The sequence below is a fragment of the Sphaerodactylus townsendi genome, linkage group LG08 (genome assembly GCF_021028975.2).
Source record: "Sphaerodactylus townsendi isolate TG3544 linkage group LG08, MPM_Stown_v2.3, whole genome shotgun sequence".
In the NCBI taxonomy this organism is placed as follows: Eukaryota; Metazoa; Chordata; class Lepidosauria; order Squamata; family Sphaerodactylidae; genus Sphaerodactylus; species Sphaerodactylus townsendi.
The window spans coordinates 67,450,614-67,471,282 of record NC_059432.1 but is presented as its reverse complement, the minus strand read 5'-3'; the positions used below and the strand labels follow the sequence as shown (position 1 = coordinate 67,471,282).

Sequence of the window (20,669 nt, the reverse complement as noted above, 5' to 3'; positions counted from 1 at the left end):
ATACGCCTCTGGGGCAACCACTCCAACTTCCAAATGAGAGGGGTTGCGGGGCAGGGACTGGGGTTGGGGAGGAGAAGGCTGCACAACAGAGCGGCCAACAGATGCAAGTAGCAGGAACACCTGCCACCAAGGGAGCTGGGGCTGGAGGCTACCTAGTAGCAGCCTCCAGTAGGAAGTCAGGGACTAGGAAAATACAAGGCCTGAGCTCAGGAGGAGGAGGCAAGGTGAGTGATTGACAGGAAGAGGCACTGGGAGGGATGGAGGAAGAGCCAGGTGAAGGGAAAGAGGTTGACTAGGGCAAAGGGAGAATTGGGTGCACCTGAGGCAAATGGAGTGATAAAGGTCCAGCGGCTGGGGAGAAGAAGGGGTTGTGCTGAAATAAGATATCTGTTGGAGTTGAGAGAGAGCAAGTGTGGAAGCACAGCGAAGCAGAAGCCGAAAGGAGAAAGCCACTGAGCTTGGCTCAAGGCTCCCCACTCCACTCTGAGGCTGGTGGGTGCAAGTTCAAGCAGAGGCAGGGAGGCAGGCCCTAAATGGAAGGAGTTCAAGGAAGCAGATTTTTTTCCTGACTCCCCTCTGGACATCTTGTAAAACTGCTGCTCAAAGTAATGAGAGTCTCTCAGTCTAGCTTCCACTTCATCATAGAATAGAATAGAATAGAATAGAATCTTTATTGGCCAAGTGTGATTGGACACACAAGGAATTTGTCTCCGGTGCATATGCTCTCAGTGTACATAAAAGAAAATACATTTGTCAAGAATCATAAGGTACAGCACTTAATGATTGTCATATAGGTCTAGTAAGCAATCAGGAAACAATCAATAGTAATAAAAACATAAAATGTAAAATCATAAAACAAAATGAAATGTCAGCACAGGCTATAGTCATACAGTCATAATTGGGAGGAGATGGGTAATAGGAATGATGAAAAAAGTAGTGCAGTAATTATATAATAAATATATAATAAATAGTTTGACATTATCGAGGGAATTATTTGTTTAACAGAGTGATGGCATTCGGGAAAAAACTGTTCTTATGTCTAGTTGTCTTGGTGTGCAGTGCTCTGTAGCGACGTTTAGAGGGTAAGAGTTGAAACAGGTTATGTCCAGGATGCGAGGGGGCAGTAGATATTTTCACAGCCCTTTTTGACCCGTGCAGTATAAGCAGGTCCTCAATGGAAGGCAGGTTAGCAGCAATTGTTTTTTCTGCAGTTCTGATTATTCTCTGAAGTCTGTGTCGCATCTTGTTGGGTTGCAGAACCAAACCACACAGTTATAGAGGTGCAGATGACAGACTCAATGATTCCCTCTGTAGAACTGTATCAGCAGCTCCTTGGGCAGTTTGAGCTTCCTGAGTTGGCGCAGAAAGAACATTCTTTGTTGTGCTTTTTTAATGACATTTTTGATATTAGGTGACCATTTTAGGTCATGAGATATGATGGAGCCTAGAAATTTAAAGGTCTCTACTGTTGATACTGTGTTGTCTAGTATTGTGAGAGGAGGTAGGATGGGAGGGTTTCTCCTGAAATCTACCAACCATTCCTACGGTTTTAAGTGTGTTCAGTTCTAGATTGTTCCAGTGGCACCACGAGGCTAGTTGTTCAACCTCCCGTCTGTATGCGGTTTCATCGTTGTCTCGAATGAGACCAATCACTGTTGTATCATCTGCAAATTTCAGTATTTTAACAGATGGATCATTTGAGATGCAGTCATTGGTATACAGAGAGAAGAGAAGTGGTGAAAATACACAGCCTTGGGGGGCCCCTGTGCTCATTTTTACAGGTGTCTGATGTAATTTTTCCTAGCTTCACCTGCTGTCCCTATCTGTTAGGAAGCTTGTGATCCACTTACAAATATGCTCAGGTACTGCTAGCTGATTTAGTTTGGTTAGAAGAATGTCCGGTCTGATAGTATTGAATGCTGAACTAAAGTCAACAAAGAGGACCCTTGCATAGGTCTTTGGCGATTCAAGATGCTGTAGGATATAGTGCAAAGCCATATTAACAGCATCATCTGTCGATCTATTTGCTCGGTATGCAAATTGCAAGGGGTCCAACAGTGGATCCGTGATGGTTTTCAAATGGTACATCACTAGCCTTTCAAAAGTTTTCATAACTACAGATGTTAGAGCAACTGGTCTGTAGTCGTTCAGTTCCTTGATGGAAGGCTTCTTCGGCACTGGGACGATAGTGGAGTGTTTGAAGCAGGAAGGAACATAGCACATCTCTAGTGATTTGTTAAAGATTTGGGTGAAGATGGGGGCCAATTGGACAGCACAGACTTTTAGGCAAGAAGGTGTTATCTTGTCTGGGCCTGGTGCTTTTCCAGGCTTCTGTCTGTGAAATAGATCTTGCACTTCCTTTTCTGAGATCACCAGGGGTTGTAAACCCAATGAAATGGGTTCAGTTATAGGAAGTAATGGGTTCAGATATATTTGTCATATTTAAAATTTTACACTCAGGAAAGGATGGATTTCTTCTGGCTGTTGTGTGTTTTCCAGGCTGTGTGGCTGTGGTCTAGAAGCTTTTGATCCTAACATTTTGCCCCCATCTGTGGCTGGGATCTTCAGAGGCATGTCACAGTAAGATGTATTTGCTGTGACATGCCTCTGAAGATGCCAGCCATGGATGTGGGTGAAATGGTAGTAGTAAAAGCTACTGGACCACAGCCACACAGCCTGGAAAACCCACAACAGCCAGTTGATTCCAGCCATACATGGATTTCTGTCTTGGAATTGGCTTTCTCATATTTGTCACAGTCAAAATTTTTTGGAGTCAGGAAGACATTATGTACTTAAGCTGATAATGCTAAGCAGTCACTTTTTCCTGAAGCCCAAACACGTAGTGCCTGCCACAGTCCCAAATACTTGCAGTTTCACATGGGAGTTAGGCTAAGTTCAGACCTTACCAGGCAGTCCCACTTTATATGTGATGGGAACACATGTAGTTAGTTGTCATATTTGTGTGCTCTGTCTTTTCCCTGTGGAAGATTGAAAATTTAGGTTTTCTGTTCAGATAGTCATGATTTCTCATTGTGGGTGTGTCTGCTAATTAAAGTTTGTCTTCTAGTGATAAGGGTATTCTTGTTCTCTATAGGGGATTCACTGGTGGACAGAAGAAAGAAGAACTGAAGCAGGATAAAGATGATGTGATCAATATATTCTCTGTGGCATCAGGACATCTATATGAGAGATTCCTCCGGTCAGTTGAGGATCAATAGCATGGTGTTTAAATTAGAAAATGTATCACTGCTTATAAGAGACAGTTTGAAAACTTGGCATATAGCCTCTCGGTTAGTTACATGTATGTTGGGGAGTTGATGTGGAGGTCTTTTTACAGGCAAGCTAGGAAAGCACAATTTGAACCCTTGCAGTTTTTCTGTAGGGGATGATGGGAAAAATCTTGAGTCTTTAGCATGTTTAACTTTGACAAGGGAAAACATTCCCCCAGAATTTCAAATGGTCATTGTTCTTTGTTCTAACAAAAGAACTTAAACAGCAGAACTACTACTACTACTGCTAAACAGCAGAACTATTTGAATTTTTTTTAATGGAGAGGCCGTTTTGTTTATATAGCTTTTCATTGAAAACTACAACGGTATATAATGTGTGTCACCACAGAAATTAATTTTTTCATCTTCAGAGATCTTGTGTTTGAAAATTAGGCATGATGTTTCAGTCAAGCCCAACAACCCACATATGCAGAAAAATTCCCTAATCAAGTTAGCTTTCCTAAAGCCAATTCAACTGTTTATCTACATTAAAGGCATCCCCAAGTGGTATTGTTTTAAATTTAGACTTCTTGTTTGTCTTCATTCAGATCTGTAAAACCAGTAGTCACAAGCTAGAGTTCAGTTGAGAAATGCCAGAGCTTTTTGTACACTTCCCTTTTTCTGCATGAGCAGTTCTCACAGTTTTTCAGTTTGGTTGCAAAATTAGTTTTTCTTCCCCAAGGTGATTTTTTTGAAAAAGATCCATGACCTCCATAGAGGCATTGAATGTCAAGGAGTTATATAACATAGTCTGTTATAGCATACCTTTCTACAAGTTAAAAAATATGTTTGGTTTGTTTACTGCATTTATAAACTTCTAAAGAAGTAGGGAGAAAAACGATATTGCTTATGTAATAGATAGCTTTTGAGGGAAAAGTACTTTTATTCTGGATTTTTATTTATTTTTGGATTCATTAATACATCATTTCACCTATATAAATTAATGCATTTGTTTAATATAATGGTTTAATAATAGTGATTCAAGATTCGTTCATGCAGGAATATAAGACCACACATATTTATTTGATATGTGAACGTAGCTAGCCAGAATACAACACAAATTGCTTTGCCCTGAACTATTATTTTAAGGATGATTGCGTGTTTTTGTTGATCATACTAGTTTTACATAAAAAGAGTGATGTGCTCTTGCTTTTGGGTGTGCAGTCATCACCAGTTACTCCAGTATAAACTGTATGAAGGCCAGGGTTGTGACACCATCGCTTCGTAGCATCTGTGCTGTTTGTTTGCTTTAATAAAAGCTGCTTCTTTTTTTGACAGCATAATGATGTTATCCGTGCTGAAACACACAAAGACTCCAGTGAAGTTCTGGTTCTTGAAGAACTACTTGTCACCTACATTTAAGGTCAGTTCAAACAAAAATGTTACCTGTTTTAGAGATGAGCCAAAGCATTTTGAAAATGTTCTTCTGTCCTACAAATGTGTGATCAAACTGGCAACTTCCACTGATTCTCCCTTCCCATGGTACACACCTCTCATATCGTTCCTCGGGGGACACCTGTGCCCCCAGTAGCAGCATTTCATAGAGATCAGTGTGCTGCAGGGGAAAGGGCAAGGCAGGAATGTTCCATTCTGCCATTGGGAAATTTTGTGTGGATCCAGTCTAATGAAGGCATTTGGGAGAGGTTTATAGACATGATTGTAAAAAAGAAAAGAAAAAAGCAAGCATTAAGGAATACATGCATTAGCAAAGTTTTGAGGAAGGAAGCTTCATATCTCTGTCCGCTTGGCTAAAGAGCAATTTAATACAGTGTATAACATCATTTGTAACTCACTTTTTCATTTAAGAATATGTTGATTTATTGTAAAAAAAACCCAACCTCAACAGAAATCCCACATGTGCTTACTTGGGACCTTTGAACTCAGTAGAACTATATTTCTAAGTAAACATGTAAAAAATTGGACTGCTATGGGTATTTCTCAGTAAATAGGATGCTTATCTGTTGAAGGCTTTTCTCCTTGATAAATAATGATAAGCCACTTCATGTTTATTTGTTTAAAAATCTCAGTGCCCTCTTTCTGTAGAAGGGACATCTCATAGTATAACAAAATTGTTCTTAACAGTAAAAACAATTCTAAAATACAAAAACAATAGAGACATAAAAATCTAAAGCAGAGAACTGTAAAAAATCAGTTTGGACAGCGCAGTCTCAGAACTTTTAGCAGTATTAAACCATTAATCAAGACAGAAAAATAGTCAGACAAGCAATTAATTAAAAATTAGCTGGCAGATTCTAAGAGAAGCGTGCGGCTGTAACAGACCTCCCTGGCACCGGAACACAGAACTGGATGTGCCACCAGTGTCCCAGAGCCCCTGCCACCAGCATGGTGGGGGCAGGCTGGGGAAGGAGCTGATGTTAGTCAGCCCCCTCCCAGCCATTGGTGCATTACGCCAGTGGCCACAAATTGAGACTTTAAGCCACCCTTTTGGATGGCATAAGTCTAATAAATCCAATGGGTGCTTCTCAGTGGTGGGTAGGCTTTCACGCTTTTGAAGCCCCATGCTGCTGGGAATCCCCTTTGGGAGTGGTAGTGCAGCACCGGCCCCCTGGACACATGGATGGGGCTGTAGGGCTCTTATTTTAAGCAGTTAGCAGTTGCCAAGGCAAGCCTCCCAAGAAAGAATGCTGTCTGTAGTCCTCCTCATACCCGTCAGTCCCAGACACAAACCAAACATCATATAAAAACTGTTCATAGGAATGGATGCACAGGAGAACCTGTGCCCTTGGAATTTGTTTTCTGTGTGAAAGCCTTGCACCAGTTGGGTAATGCCATGTTGATGAATAAGCCAATTTTTAGTACAAATTCAGATAAGTGGAACTGTTTGGAGCTTGACTGTATCTGAGGCACATATACATAATTTTAGGCAAGTTTTGCTAATTGTAATGAATTTTTTTTTAAAAATTGAGATTATAGTAAATTTTCAACGTGGACAATTGTTCAGTCTGGCTTAGGTTCTGATAGTTCTAAATTAATGTTTTGCAAGTTAAGGCAGAAAAGAGGGATAATTTTAGCTGGAACGGAACCTTCAACTTATTTCTGTCTGTCCTCTTCAAGATTTCATAGTACTCTAGCTGGGGTTACTCTAGCTAGTTTCATACTAGTGTACAGTGTAAGTCCAGAACCATTGCGATATCTGTTGCTGTTAAATAGTATGTTGCTTTCATAAATCTTTCTTCATGTTCCTGCAATAAATTAGAGGATTCCCAGGCATATTTTGAAACATTGGCTAACATATTTTCTGAAAAGGATGCTGGCGTGGAAATGACAACCTTGTGGCAATAGGAAATCAGGATCTTATGACTCTTAATAGGGATCTTCAAATACAATTGCAAGTGGTGACAATAAACTTAATTGTAGTGATCACTTGGGAAAGCTTTCATATACTCTGCTGTAGAAAAAATAAATAAGCAAATGGACTGGCAGCAGAGGGAAACGTAGAATGTGCTTCTTTTGGTAGGGCAACAGGTTACACCTTACATTGGGGTGCAGTATCCCAAGTTGTAAGTTGCAGGAGAAATTTGCTACAAACACACAGCTTGCTATTGTTCTTTCCTTGTAAACCTCTGTTGCCAGGCAGTTGGTCCAAAAGGGGCACATGAACTTGGCCTCTGGAGCAAGAAATGAGAAAGCCGAACATCAGCGGCAATTAGAAACAATGGCTGGCACCGAGAGCAGTAAAACTTTTGAACCCTGCTCTTGTTTGCACCTCCATCATGGAGAAATTTCACAGTCTGATTTTTTAAAGGGTATTTAATTTTTATTGTGAAAGTAACATTTTCTCAAAACATTTATCTTCAAAGTATTGGAAACTCTTGGGACCTGTAACCATCATATCATTTCAGGAGTTCATTCCATATATGGCTGAGAAGTACAATTTCCATTATGAACTAGTCCAATACAAGTGGCCACGATGGCTTCACCAGCAAACAGAGAAGCAGCGGATCATCTGGGGTTACAAAATCCTCTTTCTGGACGTGCTTTTTCCCCTCGCAGTTGATAAATTCTTGTTTGTGGATGCTGACCAGGTAAATGGGTTTGAAATTAGCAAATACAAGTCATGTATAAATGATGCTGAATACTTTCTCCCTCCAGTATTTATTTTCTGGGATGTGAAAGGCTTTGGGAAAGGAAAGGGTTTGGAGGAAAGGAATCTTGGTTCAAAGTCCTCAGAATGTTCCTTCTTTCCAGGAACTGTAATGTGGTAAAAAAACAGGAAGGCTTTCTTGAGTGGCTTTTATGATGTCAGTAGCCAGAAGACCAATACTGTATCTCCTCTTGCGCCCATTTGCTTGTTTGCAACCCCAGGGCATGAGAACTGGCATGAGCTCATTTACACTGTTGACTAACATAGGAACCACTCAGACCACTTCTTACTTAGTTGCAGGAGAAGGAAAAAGATTAGAAGGCATAAAAGATCTGGAAAATGTTCATTAGGTTTCTGTCTAAGTTTGCAGGCAGGCAGTCTTCCATTTGCTCAGGGGACTGAATATAAATTGACCAATCTGGGATGAGATTAAACTTGTTTATAAGAATATGAACCCTGCACTGTGGATTTAGGATTATTTATTACAATTTACTTATTTTTACTTACATTTTTTAATAGTCAGCTTTCCTGCACTTTCTCGGTGTGGGATGCAGGCAGTGAATATGAAGGCAGTCCCTTCTGATGGCAGGCTCCAGGTTCAAAGGGAAAGGGCAACATATGTCCAGTGGTGATTCTTCCTGTTCTCCTGCTCCTGAGCCGTATTTTTAAACTATATTTTTATTTTTCATGATAACATAATAACTACATGACAGCAATAATAGAATCACAAAAAAAATTGAAACAGAGAATGAAACTTATCTTAATTACAATTCTGGATATAAAGAGCCATGTTTGAGAAAGTAAGGAAGCAGTGCAGATTCATGATGGGAAGAGAATGGAAGCGTTGTTTACCAGAGGGGTTTGTTTCTGCGTATTGATGGCAACGACCTCAAAAGGGTACAACTGGAGAGGCGACCTCTTCATCTCTATTCCCCCTTCAATCTTAGTGAACAGTAGCTAGTAATGTAATAATTGTCGTAACTTCAGAGGTCTCTGTCCCAAGTTCTCCGTGGGAACTTGGAAATTCAAGGAAGCCTGTGAACTTCTTTTCTTTAGATTGTTCGAACAGACCTCAAGGAACTTAGAGATTTCAACTTGGACGGAGCACCGTATGGTTATACACCATTCTGTGATAGTCGACGTGAGATGGATGGCTACAGATTCTGGCAGTCAGGATACTGGGCAAGTCACTTGGCTGGAAGGAAATACCACATCAGGTGACAAAAGTTTGTTTCTAACTGATTGTAGGCTTCATTGTTGCCTTTTTGAAACACTGAAAAGCGTGCATCACTGACTGGCGCATCTATTATGCTTTTATCCTTCCCTTCCTCCAGAGAGTTTAGTGTGACATACATGACTCTTACCATTTTATTCTTGCAGTAATCCTAAGGGATAGGTTAGGCCGAGACAGAGTGACAGAGTGACTTGTCTGGGTGACCCCAGTGAACTTCTCAACTGAGTTTACATCTTCACAGTCCAACACTTCAGCCTTTACTGGCTGCCGTCAGTGGAGCTGATGAAATCATGCTGAATCATGTTGTTGGTGTGACACTTTCTTATTTTAAGAATATTCTTTAAGTTGTCCACTTTTGATCTAATTATTCTGAGGTTCTAACTGGAGTCTGTTTTGCATTTGGTCTGTTTAAAGAAGCATACAGTTCACTGACTCAATGAGCTGCTTTGTTTGTTTTTAGTGCTCTTTATGTGGTAGATCTGAAGAAGTTCAGAAAGATAGCTGCTGGTGATCGGCTCCGAGGACAATATCAAGGTCTTAGCCAAGATCCTAACAGTTTGTCCAACCTTGATCAGGTACTTACTTGCTATGTTTTAATTATGGAAAGTTGTATATAAACCATGGAATGCCTATCTGCAAGTTCTCTTGGATCCTATAGCTTAAATGTTTAGAATCTGATGGCTATCATTTCTTGCCCATAAAGTCTTATGATGTTCACATACTGCTTTTTAGGACAGCTGTTGCTAATTCAGGGCATATATTTAATTGTAAGGAGCTTAAAGGCATTCCCAACTCTAGTTTTTGGGAAGTCATAATAGGATAGAATTTACAGCCTAGATGTTCAGGAATAATTCATCAGTCGCTTCTGTCAGCATGGCCAATTGGCCATGCTGGTAGGGGCTGATGGGAATTGTAGTTCCTGAACATCTGGAGAGCCGCAGGTTCCCTACCCCTGTAATAGACGGTCTGTGGAGCACAAAAAACGCAACACAAGCAGTGTGGGAGCAGATGGTCAGAAAAAGCAAACTGTGAGGATAGAGAGCCTCAGGAAGAGATGCCGAGTAAAAAAGAATGCAGAAATACTATAGTTGTGGGTAAGTGGACAAATTAGGTTTTAAGTCAGTAACTGTCTTATCATAGTAGTGTTTGAAAAAAAGAAATGGGCTCTGGATTAGTTTGGTAGAATTGGGCATAGTAGTTAGTAGCAGGAAGGAGGTATTCTCAATAGTATTTTGATGGACTCTTAAGTGTAGGCAAATAAAAAATCAATATGGTTATAACTTCATAATTTAAATGATTAAAATGTATGGTGGTAGATTGTGACTGGGTTTGAAACAAGAAAAAAAGAGTGAGAATATTTGTTTACTCTTGGTTTTTGTTCTCTTTGTCCATCTGGTGTTTACATGTCATCATGCTTCACTTTTATTTATAAGCCTTTCGTGTATTGAAAATGACATTATGATTGTACTCCCCTAGTATAATATCTTGTCATTTAATAAATGTTTGTTCTGGATCATTGTTTCTTCTACTTCTGTTTTACATCTAGTTGGAATTATTCAGTTGATATTCAAAATGTTTTTATCGTGTTAAGAGAACTGCAACTTTGTTTTCCTTCTATCAGGACTTGCCCAATAACATGATTCATCAGGTGCCCATTAAATCACTTCCACAAGAGTGGCTTTGGTGCGAAACATGGTGTGATGATGCATCAAAGAAGAGAGCAAAAACCATTGATCTGGTAAGGCGCCAGGTCTGAACAGAATAGGAAGAGGCCATGCCATAACTTAGGACCACTTTGAACTGAATTAAGTGCTTTAAACTATAAAACTAGGATGATTGTTCTGTGAATTTTTCTATTTGCATGTCCTCCTAAATGCATAGTAACTTACATCAGCGATGACTATCTATTATTGGGGGCTACACTAATTTCTGCATGCTGGTATAGAGATTGGAAGTATATATTGTTACACCAACTGACCCTTGAATAAAACTGGTTGCATCAAGGAGAAAATTATTTCTGTTATAGACCAGATGAGTACAGTTTCTAACTAAGCTCCAAGACCAGGCAGAGTCTAGCAAGAATAGGAGCAGGACAGCAAATCACAGAGCCCCTGAAGCTTTTGTGGCCTTTTCCAACGGCAAGCAAGAGAAGAACAGTTCCTTGTGGGTCAGGCCAACATAGGTTTTGCAGAAAACTCAGGTTCTATACAAAACTGTAAGCTGTTAAGCCAGAGAACCAGTTTAGTCAGGTTGTGGTAGCTTACTGTGTTGTTTTATCTCTGTTTTGCATCCTCCCATGTGGCTGAAATCCTTCCTTACTCTCCTTTTCCCATCCAAGTAGTTGTTTCCTCGTTCCTCTATTTCCACATAAAGTTACAGTTATGTTTTGCAGTTAAGGAAACTTGTTTTGTCCCCAACTCTCTCAGATAGAAAAGAACTGGGTTTTGTGTATGCCAGCTCTCACTTGAGCCAGACTGTTTTTATAGCTGGATACATGTCTGCAAGTGTATGGCAGAGAGAGGCCTGTCAGATTCTGCCTAAGATCTTAAATGGATAGGCTGTTGGCAGTTGAAAGTGGGTGGGCAAACAGTAGTCAAATGGCTTCAGGGAATCTTAGGAAGCAACCATCTATGTTTCTGAATTTCCCCTACCCTTCCTCCTGAAATGCCTTAAACCTCCATGACACAGAAACATTAGCTAAAAAAATTCAGTACAGATGTGGGAAAAAAATCAAAGCGTGGAATGTTTCTGTGTCTTTTAGCATTAATTTTACTTTACCACACCTTGATTAAAATCTGGTAGGGACCTGGAAACTATATTTGTTTTAGAATCTGTTTGCTTTGTTTACATCAACTCATGTTTATGTATTGTCAATTGTGTGTGCTGTAAATAACTGTTAATTTTTTTAATTGCTAATTTTTTGAGGCCTTAGGCAAAAGGCCACAACAATCCTTGACATTAACCTCTCTATTATATTGCAGTGTAATAACCCAATGACCAAAGAGCCCAAGCTGGAGGCAGCTGTGAGGATTGTTCCTGAATGGCAGGACTATGATCAAGAAATCAAGCAGCTGTATAGTCATTTCCAACAAGAAAAAGCAACAGGATCACTCTCTAAAACAAATGAAACAGAGCAGCCAAGTCAAGAAGGTAGCTGTTTTTCTTCCCATACCTATAAAAAGCATCTATAACGCACTTAATCCCAGTGGGTAGGCCAACAGTCTGGCACCAAAATTGTATGCTTGAAGCTCTCCTGGGTCTTCCTTAAGGACAAAACTGCCCTATAACTTGGATCCAGACTAGACATTTCCAAGGGTCCAAAAATTTCCACCCACAGAGAATGATTTGCTTTCCTCCTGAGGCACTCTGAAATCCTGTTCTTGTGGAAAGGGGATCCTCAACAATAGGATTTTAGGGGACATTTTGGGAGAAGTGCCAGGGGAATCATGTGTAAGTGATTGAGATGCATTCCTACCTCAATGTAACTGCTTAAAGCTACAAATCAATGCTTCTAAAAGATATATGTAACCAGCCTGCTGTATATTACCACTGCCATCTGGGGCATTCTTTCCTTGATCTTTACTTTATGGTTTCAGATGCTTTGTAGATAACTAGGCTCCCCTGACACCTTGGTCCCATGAGAGATGGAACGTATCTATTATCTTGTGGGGGCAGGAAGCCAGGTGGCTTTCTTTCAGTATCTGTTGCCGACTTTGGGGCGCCTCAGCTCTGGAAACTGTTCTTCACAAATTCTTGGGAAAGTGGGAGGGGAAACTTGCAGAGGGATAAAGGGAATGACAAAGGCCAGGTTTGTCAGAACTGGCTTTGCCAAAACTTGGTGCTTCAATGTCTCATCAATAAATGGTACTGAGCAGCAACCTAGAGTCCATTTATTGGCTTAAGGTTCGAGACTTAACAAGAAGGCAGAAATATTGTGGTCTGCAGGCGTATATCCTCGTACTAATAGAAATATTTCATCTAGATCCCACCCTAGGATTAGATTGTAACTCCTGATATGTAAATTTTTTTCTTTAAAAAAATCACAGGGTCTCATGTTTTGATTGGAAACACCATGAAGTGTAGGGGCTAATGTTCCACCTGCACTGTTTTCCCTATCAAATATCCCCCTCCAGCTGTTTTTTGCCCTAATATGAAAAATACTGATATCATACAGATTGAGTAGAAGGCAGCTGAGGGTAAACCATGGTTTGTGTTGTGTATATTTGAGACACGACTTGCGGTTTGGAACCTGTTAACTTGCATGTTGATTTCTCCTTTCCCTCCCTACAGGAATATCAGCACACATAGAATTATGATCCATGGAGACCAACCAAGTGAGACTGTTTCCATAGACAATTTTTCTATCAAATGCTAGTTTTTTTCTAGTATGTTTGCGAAACTGCCGAATAAACTGAAAGGGGTTTTTGATGTATCTTGCTTGCTTGTTTGACTTGATTTCTGCAGACAGAATGGGATCTGGATGCTTAGAATGCGTGTAACTGGCTTTATTTGCACCTGCAAGAAGCAGAAGAGGAATGTCAGATTTTGGTAATGTTTTGAAGCGCCCTGAAAAGCAAGCAGCAGGTCTGTTCATCAACTTTTGGAAGAGGACACTACTGAACATCAAGGTTGTGTTGGCTGTATCTACCTTTCTGGGACAGTCAGAGGAAAGGTACTGTTCAGAAAAAAGGCAAACACTGAGAATGCTCAGGCTCTCACCTCGCTTGAGATTTTGAGGTAGAGCAAAGAGTTTTTTTCTGGCTGAAACAGGGCTTGGCAACATGCTTGGTAACTGACTGACACACAGGTGTCAAATGAGAATCAGGATTCCCCTCCTCTTTTCATTATCCCTCATCTTTGGTGTTAGAATTGCAGTGCGTTCATTTAAAATGAGACATTGTGAATATTACATTTTAACTCATTGTGCAACAAAATGTAAAAGCAACCCCAATATTTTCGAAAGTGTACATTTACAAATAAATGTATATTTTAATGAAGCAAACACCCAGCACTTTCCCCTCATTGGGGAAGATGACAGGATGCTTCTTGACATTTTTTCCCTAAGTTCCTGAAGACTGCATAATAATGAGGGCATTAATATTCTTGTGAATTTATCATTTCATGAATGTACTTTGTCGGTGCAAATCTGTGGAAGCTTCTTGATCTTTGTAAATTTCATAAGTTTATTTTTCCTCAGCACAACAGTGATGTCAGATAAATAAAGCCTTAGAGTTCTTAGATCTTTTCTCCAATTCTCCTCTCTCAAACCTTATTAGTCACTTAATTTTGATTTTTCTTTATGCTTTTTAACATAAAGAATCATATGACTTCTCTTGTTGACAATATTGTTCTAAATTCACAATATTGACAATATTGTTCTAAATTTTTGTTCATGACCACTTGTATTTTCTAAGTTTCAGGTATACAGAGCAGAGTGTGTTTTCTACTGAGTTAAGTTTTTTTCTTTTTAGTGAGATTTTCCCCTCCACTTCTAGTTACCTTTTTTGTATGTCATAAGTTACACGTAGATCCAGCACAAAAATACTCTGTTCACAGTGTGCTGAACAACTGCATGCAGGTTTGACATCTTGTCCAGTCCCGTTCCATTCTGGACATTGTTGCTAGTGGGTTCTGCTATGGAAAAGTGTTGCCTACACAGCTCGTGGCTGATACTGGATATTCCCAAATAAAACTACAGTTGCCTTGCAAACAAGAAAACAGAATGCTACTTTGCATTCATGTGACTGTGCTAAGTTCTTGTAATGACAGCTTTTGATCATAGTTTATTTGTTTTTTAACTGCAGTCCAGGGTATTTTTAAAACTTGTTTAAATATGTGACAGAGAAGGTCAGGTAATCCAGGGGCAACCTTTTCAAGTAGGAAAACACAATCTCTTGATCAAAAAGTGAGAATTAACCTCTGAGTCCAGCAGGGGAGGGAATCTACAGTCCATTCCATACTGGTACTGTTCTGAGCCTAGGAAAAAAGTTTCTTCCAGAATATATCCAAACTCTGCCATCTTCTTTGGATTTCACCTTTCCTTTCCTATGTTTTCTGTTTACTACCCTTCGTCTCTTAGTATTCTCATACCCTGGTCAGTAATTACCTGGAAGACTCTTAGGGATAATCCTTTCTAAAGAGCACTTCAGGCCTGCTCAGACTGTTCTGATAGCTGTGTTTCTGACCATGTGTCTGAAATGCTTTATGACTGGAACTGAAGGTGTTAGGGGAACTGAGCGAGGAGATACTACAAGGAAAGAGCCCTCACCCCCTGCCACTCAGTACTCTCCTCCTAAGCTAAAGCACAAGGAGCTGGCAGTTGAAGCTTTCAAAGTGGTTTAATACTGCCACCCCTTTCCCCCTCATCAAGAGAAGCATTATGGATGCTTTGGGTAGCTGCCCCTGCAGCTGGCAGCAGGCTAGATCAAATTGCAGTGTTTCTGGATAGGTTAAGTGGTGGTGTTGAAAGGACAGCACACACTCAGTCATACCTAAAATATAAATAAAAGTATAAGAAGCAAGGGCATACTAATTGGATGGAAAGTGGATACCAGAGCATAAATGAGAAAATGGGTCTTTTGCATTTTAAAAATGTTAATGTTGTTAGTGGTTTTAACAACCTTTACTGTAAACTTTCCTCTATTCCTAGGGTAATACATGTAAAGATGATTTATCAGTACCACCAAGTCTTTCACACAGCTAATATTAGTTAAAACATTTAAATAACCAAAGGTGTGTCAGAACAGAATGGCCAAGAGACTCATAGTTACAAAAAACTGTTTAATGGGTGAAGTATTCCATGTTTTCCCTGATCATAAAAATTCATTAGCTGTGCAAAAAGTGAGGAAAGACTGGTTTCGTAGCTTTGGTGATCACTATTCATTTGCAGATGAGAGAAATGTAATTTCTAAACAGTAATGTCCGCATATTGTTGCAGGTTCTGTTTTGTTAACGAACAATCCCCAGCTGTCCTTAGAAGCAATTTTAAGGAGATCCCATGGGGCTAGCCAGCCCATTCACATGCCCCCAGAAGAGCAATGCCAACAGATACTTGTTTTCAAAAAGACTCCTTATTGACCAGCAGAATACATAGTACATCCCAAGAATATTTGTCTTCACCTACAAAATAGGGGAAGGATATCCACTGATGTCTTCATATATAACATAAGCTTAAGCAGCAAACGAGTGCTTTCTCACACAGCCTTGGTAATGCACTGTGAGTTAATTCCCTAGCACCTTATTGTCACAAGATGTGTATTTAGATGTATATATTTCAGTTTCATAAAAGTGGCAGTAATTGCATCTCACCATTCAAAGTCTTTTTTTTGTACTGTTAAGTCACAGCTTAGTTATGGTGACCTCATGCAGTTTCTGAGGCAAGAGACATTAAGATGTGGTTTGCCATTGCCTGCCTGTGCCTCACAGCCCTGGACTTCGTGGGTGGTTTCTCATCCAAATACTAAGAAGGGCCAATCCTGCTCAGCTTCTTAGATGTGACAAGATGGAGTTAGCACTATTCCTCGTTTAGCACTATTCTTCTATTCCATTCCTGATCGCACACATCTCTGAATGTGCTTTCCTGGCTCAGGATGAGGCTAGTCTCAGCTTTCAGAAAGGATATTTCCCTTTTATAATTTTGATTATCTGTGGTGCACAGTATGTTGGAACATGGGAAAGGCTGCTGGAAAATCAGAAAAATACACTTACCATCAGAAGTAAGGTAAATGTGAAGATGTGTGTATGTAACCTTAATCTGAATGTTACGCTGAACCTCTAACTCTTAATTTAAAAAAACACACTAGTGTATTTTCTCTGCTTTTAAGCCAGCAGTGGCAAGATAATTTGTATTTCAAAAAAACTGGACTGTGGGTTTTTTTGGAATATCTACCACCAGTGGATCATAAAGATGATGTTGTACAGTTTTTAAAAATGTATAGCATGTGCAAAGCTATTTATTTATTAAGCAAGCTGAAGTTATTGACACAGCTTTATGTGCCTATTATGCTTTATGAAGAGAATTCATTGAAATTCAACATAACATATTCCAGTTGTATGAAGGTTTGCGGTTTGAGTAAATGAAAGGTTTTTTTTAAAAAAATCAAAATTGCTGTTTTTTAAGCATGTGTCTCTTTAAAATTGGCAGTGTAATGTTTTCTCTTATACTACAGTCAGGATGTTGGAGTGGTTATAGTAGTTTGTACTCCATTTTGTGGAGTCTGTGGTGCTTCCTGAGGGGATAAGTTCACTGATTCTGACAACTGCTATATCAAATTTTGAACCAAGGAAGAACAAACTAACCTAGGCTATGACTACAGTTGCCACTTTTATTCTCTCCAGATAACTCAACAGCACATGGAATCTGAGACGTTTGAAGCAGCAAAGTAAATGATTCTGAATGCATGTAACATTCAATGGGTGCAGGCATCCTAGGAAACTTAGGTTCTTAGCCATTTTTTTGTGTCACATGGTGATGCTGAAGACCAGCCAAAAGTATAATAATTGTGTAGTAGATCCATAGGAAGAGGGTGCACTACAGCTGTGGAACTCTCCCTTCAAACGTTGTGAAAGCCCTGATCTGGGTCTGTTCCTCTTGGTGCAGAGCCTTCTTGTTCAGAGATGACTTTGGCACTGTTGTATGCCTTAAACCTAAGTGATTGAATAGGTTATACGTTGTTTTTTGAAAAATAACTTCACAGTTTTTCTAAATTAAATGCTGACTTGAATTAAGTTTAAAATAACACCCCATCTTTGATACTTGTACCCACCCTCTAAAATGATCACTGGTTGAAGAAGGGACTTAGGAATTGCCATCTGAATGGTTTGAGACAGTAAAGACTATGGTGAAGGTTGGCACAGAGGTAGTGTAGGACAAGTTGACAACATACTGTGGAGGGAGAGTTAATAAAATTGGGGGGCGTAAGCATGGCAAGTAAAGTCAGATTGTTGGGTCATGCCTTAGTTTGCTGCACATTAACAGGATGGCAGGCAAGTCCATCCTCTGCATCACTGTACAAAATGTTGCCTCTTTAGGAAGTGATATGCTGAAATTACTTGGATAATTAACCGCTTAAGCAGGTTCATTTCTAATCTTACCTACTCATTATTCCTGAAAAAGGGAGTATAATTTATTAACTAGCAACGGGGGCTGACTTAACAGAATTATCATTATTTTTACAAATCCATCAGTGTATCTGGTGCTTTACAGGATTCTATTAATGAGAGAGGCCCCTGCCCATGTTGATTGGCTGCTGAAGAAGACAATCTTTTTAAAAGTTGTCTGTCCAAATTTTGCTTTGTAACTTGCTTTTATTGCAATAATCTCTGCTGTCTCATGATAAAACTGGCAATTTCAACAAAATTAAAGTGTGAAATGTTATTGTGTTGGATTCAGGCTTCACTAAAAGTGAACCTTCCTCAGACATAAAGAGCCACATGCCCTAAGAAGTTGTTCCTTATGCTGGAGGAGGTTGCCACTGTTAGCGGAACAGAAACTTTGGATGCAGTACGATGGTAGCTAGCTTTTGGGTGGAAAATTGGTTTGGAGGAGGACTTCAAGACATTTCTGTAACATTCCCCCCCCCCCCTTGTCTGCGTTTGATAATACCATGCTGAGTAAAAATTTGTTGGTATACAAAATATTAAGTGTCTACAGAATGTTAACAGAAAGTAAGTTTCAATAAATTCTCCCAGTTTTGCTCAACACAATAAAGTCTTTTCATCATTCATCTTTTAAAATTTGTCTGATTCTTGGGTTACATGGGAATGTGTGTCTGTATGTGTATATTTCTAGAAGCCTGCTGCATCTGAAAAAAGGTAGCAGTGTCCTGTTTTCTTTGGATATGCTTTAGTATTGCACAAATGGGAACCTCCAAAGATTTAAGAAAGGCATCTCATTTCCACTTGCATACTGTTCCCTCTTTCTCTTCCCGAAAGACCCCATAGCATCTCCTCTTTTCTTGTTTTCCTCTCTCCTCCCCCCCCCCCCGGCCGACCTATGTTTATCTGCTTCAGCTTTCCCTCCCCACTTTCCAGAAACCTTTACCAAGGTAAACTGTGACCCAGTTTTGAGGTGCCAGCAACCCTCAAGACTTGAGATTTACTTCAATTTCTCATGTTTGTTTATATTTATTTATTAATTAAATTTGGTATCCACCTCCTTGCAGCATTTCCTCTTTCCCTCCTACTGGCAATCCCCATCTGTCTCCCTGGAGAAAATGGTTGCTTTGAAGGGTGAATTTTATGGCATATCTGGCTGAAGCCACCTTCCCCAACATTGGCTTCCTTAGATTACACTCCAAAATCTCCAGCAATTTCCCAAACTGAATCTGTCAATCCTAACCCTCAGAGATCAAAACAGTTCTGGGAAGGGCCTTCCCCCTGCCTTCACTCACAGAAACGCCAAGCCTGGAATTTTTGTGGTTGCTTAGCAAAGGCAACAGAGGGCATCTGTTTCTTAAAGCTACAGGTGTTCCTTATCATTTTGGGCTTTTAAAACCCTCAAATGTTTTTTTTAAAAGATTTCACATTTTTTCTACAAAACTAGGGCATTGTAGAAAGGGGGGTTGTAGAAAGATCTGTCTTGCTGGTTTACAGCGCCAATAAGTAAATTTAAATATCATCAGATTCAGCTGACTTGACTTTTAGTATATAGATTTCTAGTGGTCAAAACAGCTGTCTTTCAAATTTCAATTCATTATAGCAAAGAAGGGTGGCCCTTCTAATGCAAGGATTTTCCTTTAGTCCAATGCCTTCTGGGCTTAGGGTAAATAACCTTATCTGAAGGGCAGGCTCACAAGCAAATCACTATTAGAATATAAGGAATACCTTATATAAGCTTGCAAAAGTGAAGTACATGCAGAGTGATGTGCTGCTCTTGAAGAAAACTCAAATTATGTTCACATTTGGGACCCAGATATGAGATTATTGCTGTTGAATGCAGCCTAGGATATATACCTCTATCATAAGGATTGAGAGAGTACTGTTCCCTGATCTGAAGCAACTTCCACCAGATAAGTGTCAGTTTACCACTTAGTAATATTCTGCTTGGTTTTTTCAGGGTATAGTTGTGGTGTTTGTGATACTCTTTGCTGAAACCAAGCAGATTTGACTCTAGATAGCACCTTGGTGGGAGACCTGCTAATAACCCCTTGAACATCTTGAAGGTTGAATATTAAAAAATTTTTCATAGCAGTTGCAAATACATTTTCTACAAATGCTTTGTGGTGAGGAAATGTGTATGTTTATGAGTTGCTCTCTGACACACATTTTTAATTAAATGAAAACCCATCACACATTTTTCAGTCAATGGAGAATAATGTTAACACTTAGCCTTCTGCTGCCTGATCTGCATTCTTATAACTAACCATGTGGAACCAACAGTAACTATGTGAATTCCCTATGGGGGGCAGGATCAGAAAAATACTAAAATACAAGATTCTCAGCAAGGCATAATTTATTCTCTAAGATTTCCCTCCAGCAATTAATTACCATGTGAAGTTAGGCTTTGCCTTATCACAGAATAAGCTTGTTCTGAACTGGTTACTAAAGGATGGGAGTAACTTTAAACACTATGTAGCAACATGCAGTCACGCTTTTAACATACATTCTTTATTTCCCAATTAGTATTTATCTAGCGCTATTTAGCCATGTTTTCTGTTGCACAGTTCTGAGAAGTGTTTATATCATAGTGTCCTGTTCAATAAATAAGCTGTTGTCTTCATCTGCCAGTGTCCCTGAACAATAGTAAAAACAAACCAGGATAGAATCCCCTTTTCCATTCCTACCAGTTTTGCTTCCATTTTCCGGGGTGTGGGAAGTTCTGTTTTGCCAAGGCACACTTACTGCTAGAATATTATGCACTCCATCTGGTTCAAGTCACCTTGCTGAACTTTCTTGACTCCAAGATAATTAACTTCTCACCATACCTGCTTCCTGCTTGCATGCCAGCTGCTTGTGAAAGATTTCTATTCAATTATCTGTATTCCAAAGAGGAAACAAGAAAAATTACTTCTGCCTACTAAGGCTTATTGTTAACCTGGACTGCCCCAGAACCTTCGTTCAG

At 39.7% G+C, this 20,669-nt stretch overlaps 1 protein-coding gene across 3 annotated transcripts in view; it reads left to right on the top strand.

The window, feature by feature from the left end:
• The window catches only part of UGGT1 (UDP-glucose glycoprotein glucosyltransferase 1), a 66,575-nt gene extending 48,262 nt beyond the window's left edge, over positions 1–18,313 (top strand). For all 3 annotated transcript variants that reach the window (XM_048505603.1, XM_048505605.1, XM_048505602.1), the window contains 8 exons: positions 3,095–3,199; positions 4,548–4,632; positions 7,133–7,315; positions 8,431–8,591; positions 9,069–9,183; positions 10,230–10,346; positions 11,590–11,758; positions 12,899–18,313. In XM_048505603.1, coding sequence (XP_048361560.1) covers positions 3,095–3,199; positions 4,548–4,632; positions 7,133–7,315; positions 8,431–8,591; positions 9,069–9,183; positions 10,230–10,346; positions 11,590–11,758; positions 12,899–12,924 — 961 coding nt within the window. In that variant the 3' untranslated portion in view covers positions 12,925–18,313. The remainder of the gene's footprint in view (positions 1–3,094; positions 3,200–4,547; positions 4,633–7,132; positions 7,316–8,430; positions 8,592–9,068; positions 9,184–10,229; positions 10,347–11,589; positions 11,759–12,898) is intronic.
• Positions 18,314–20,669: the final 2,356 nt, after the last annotated feature.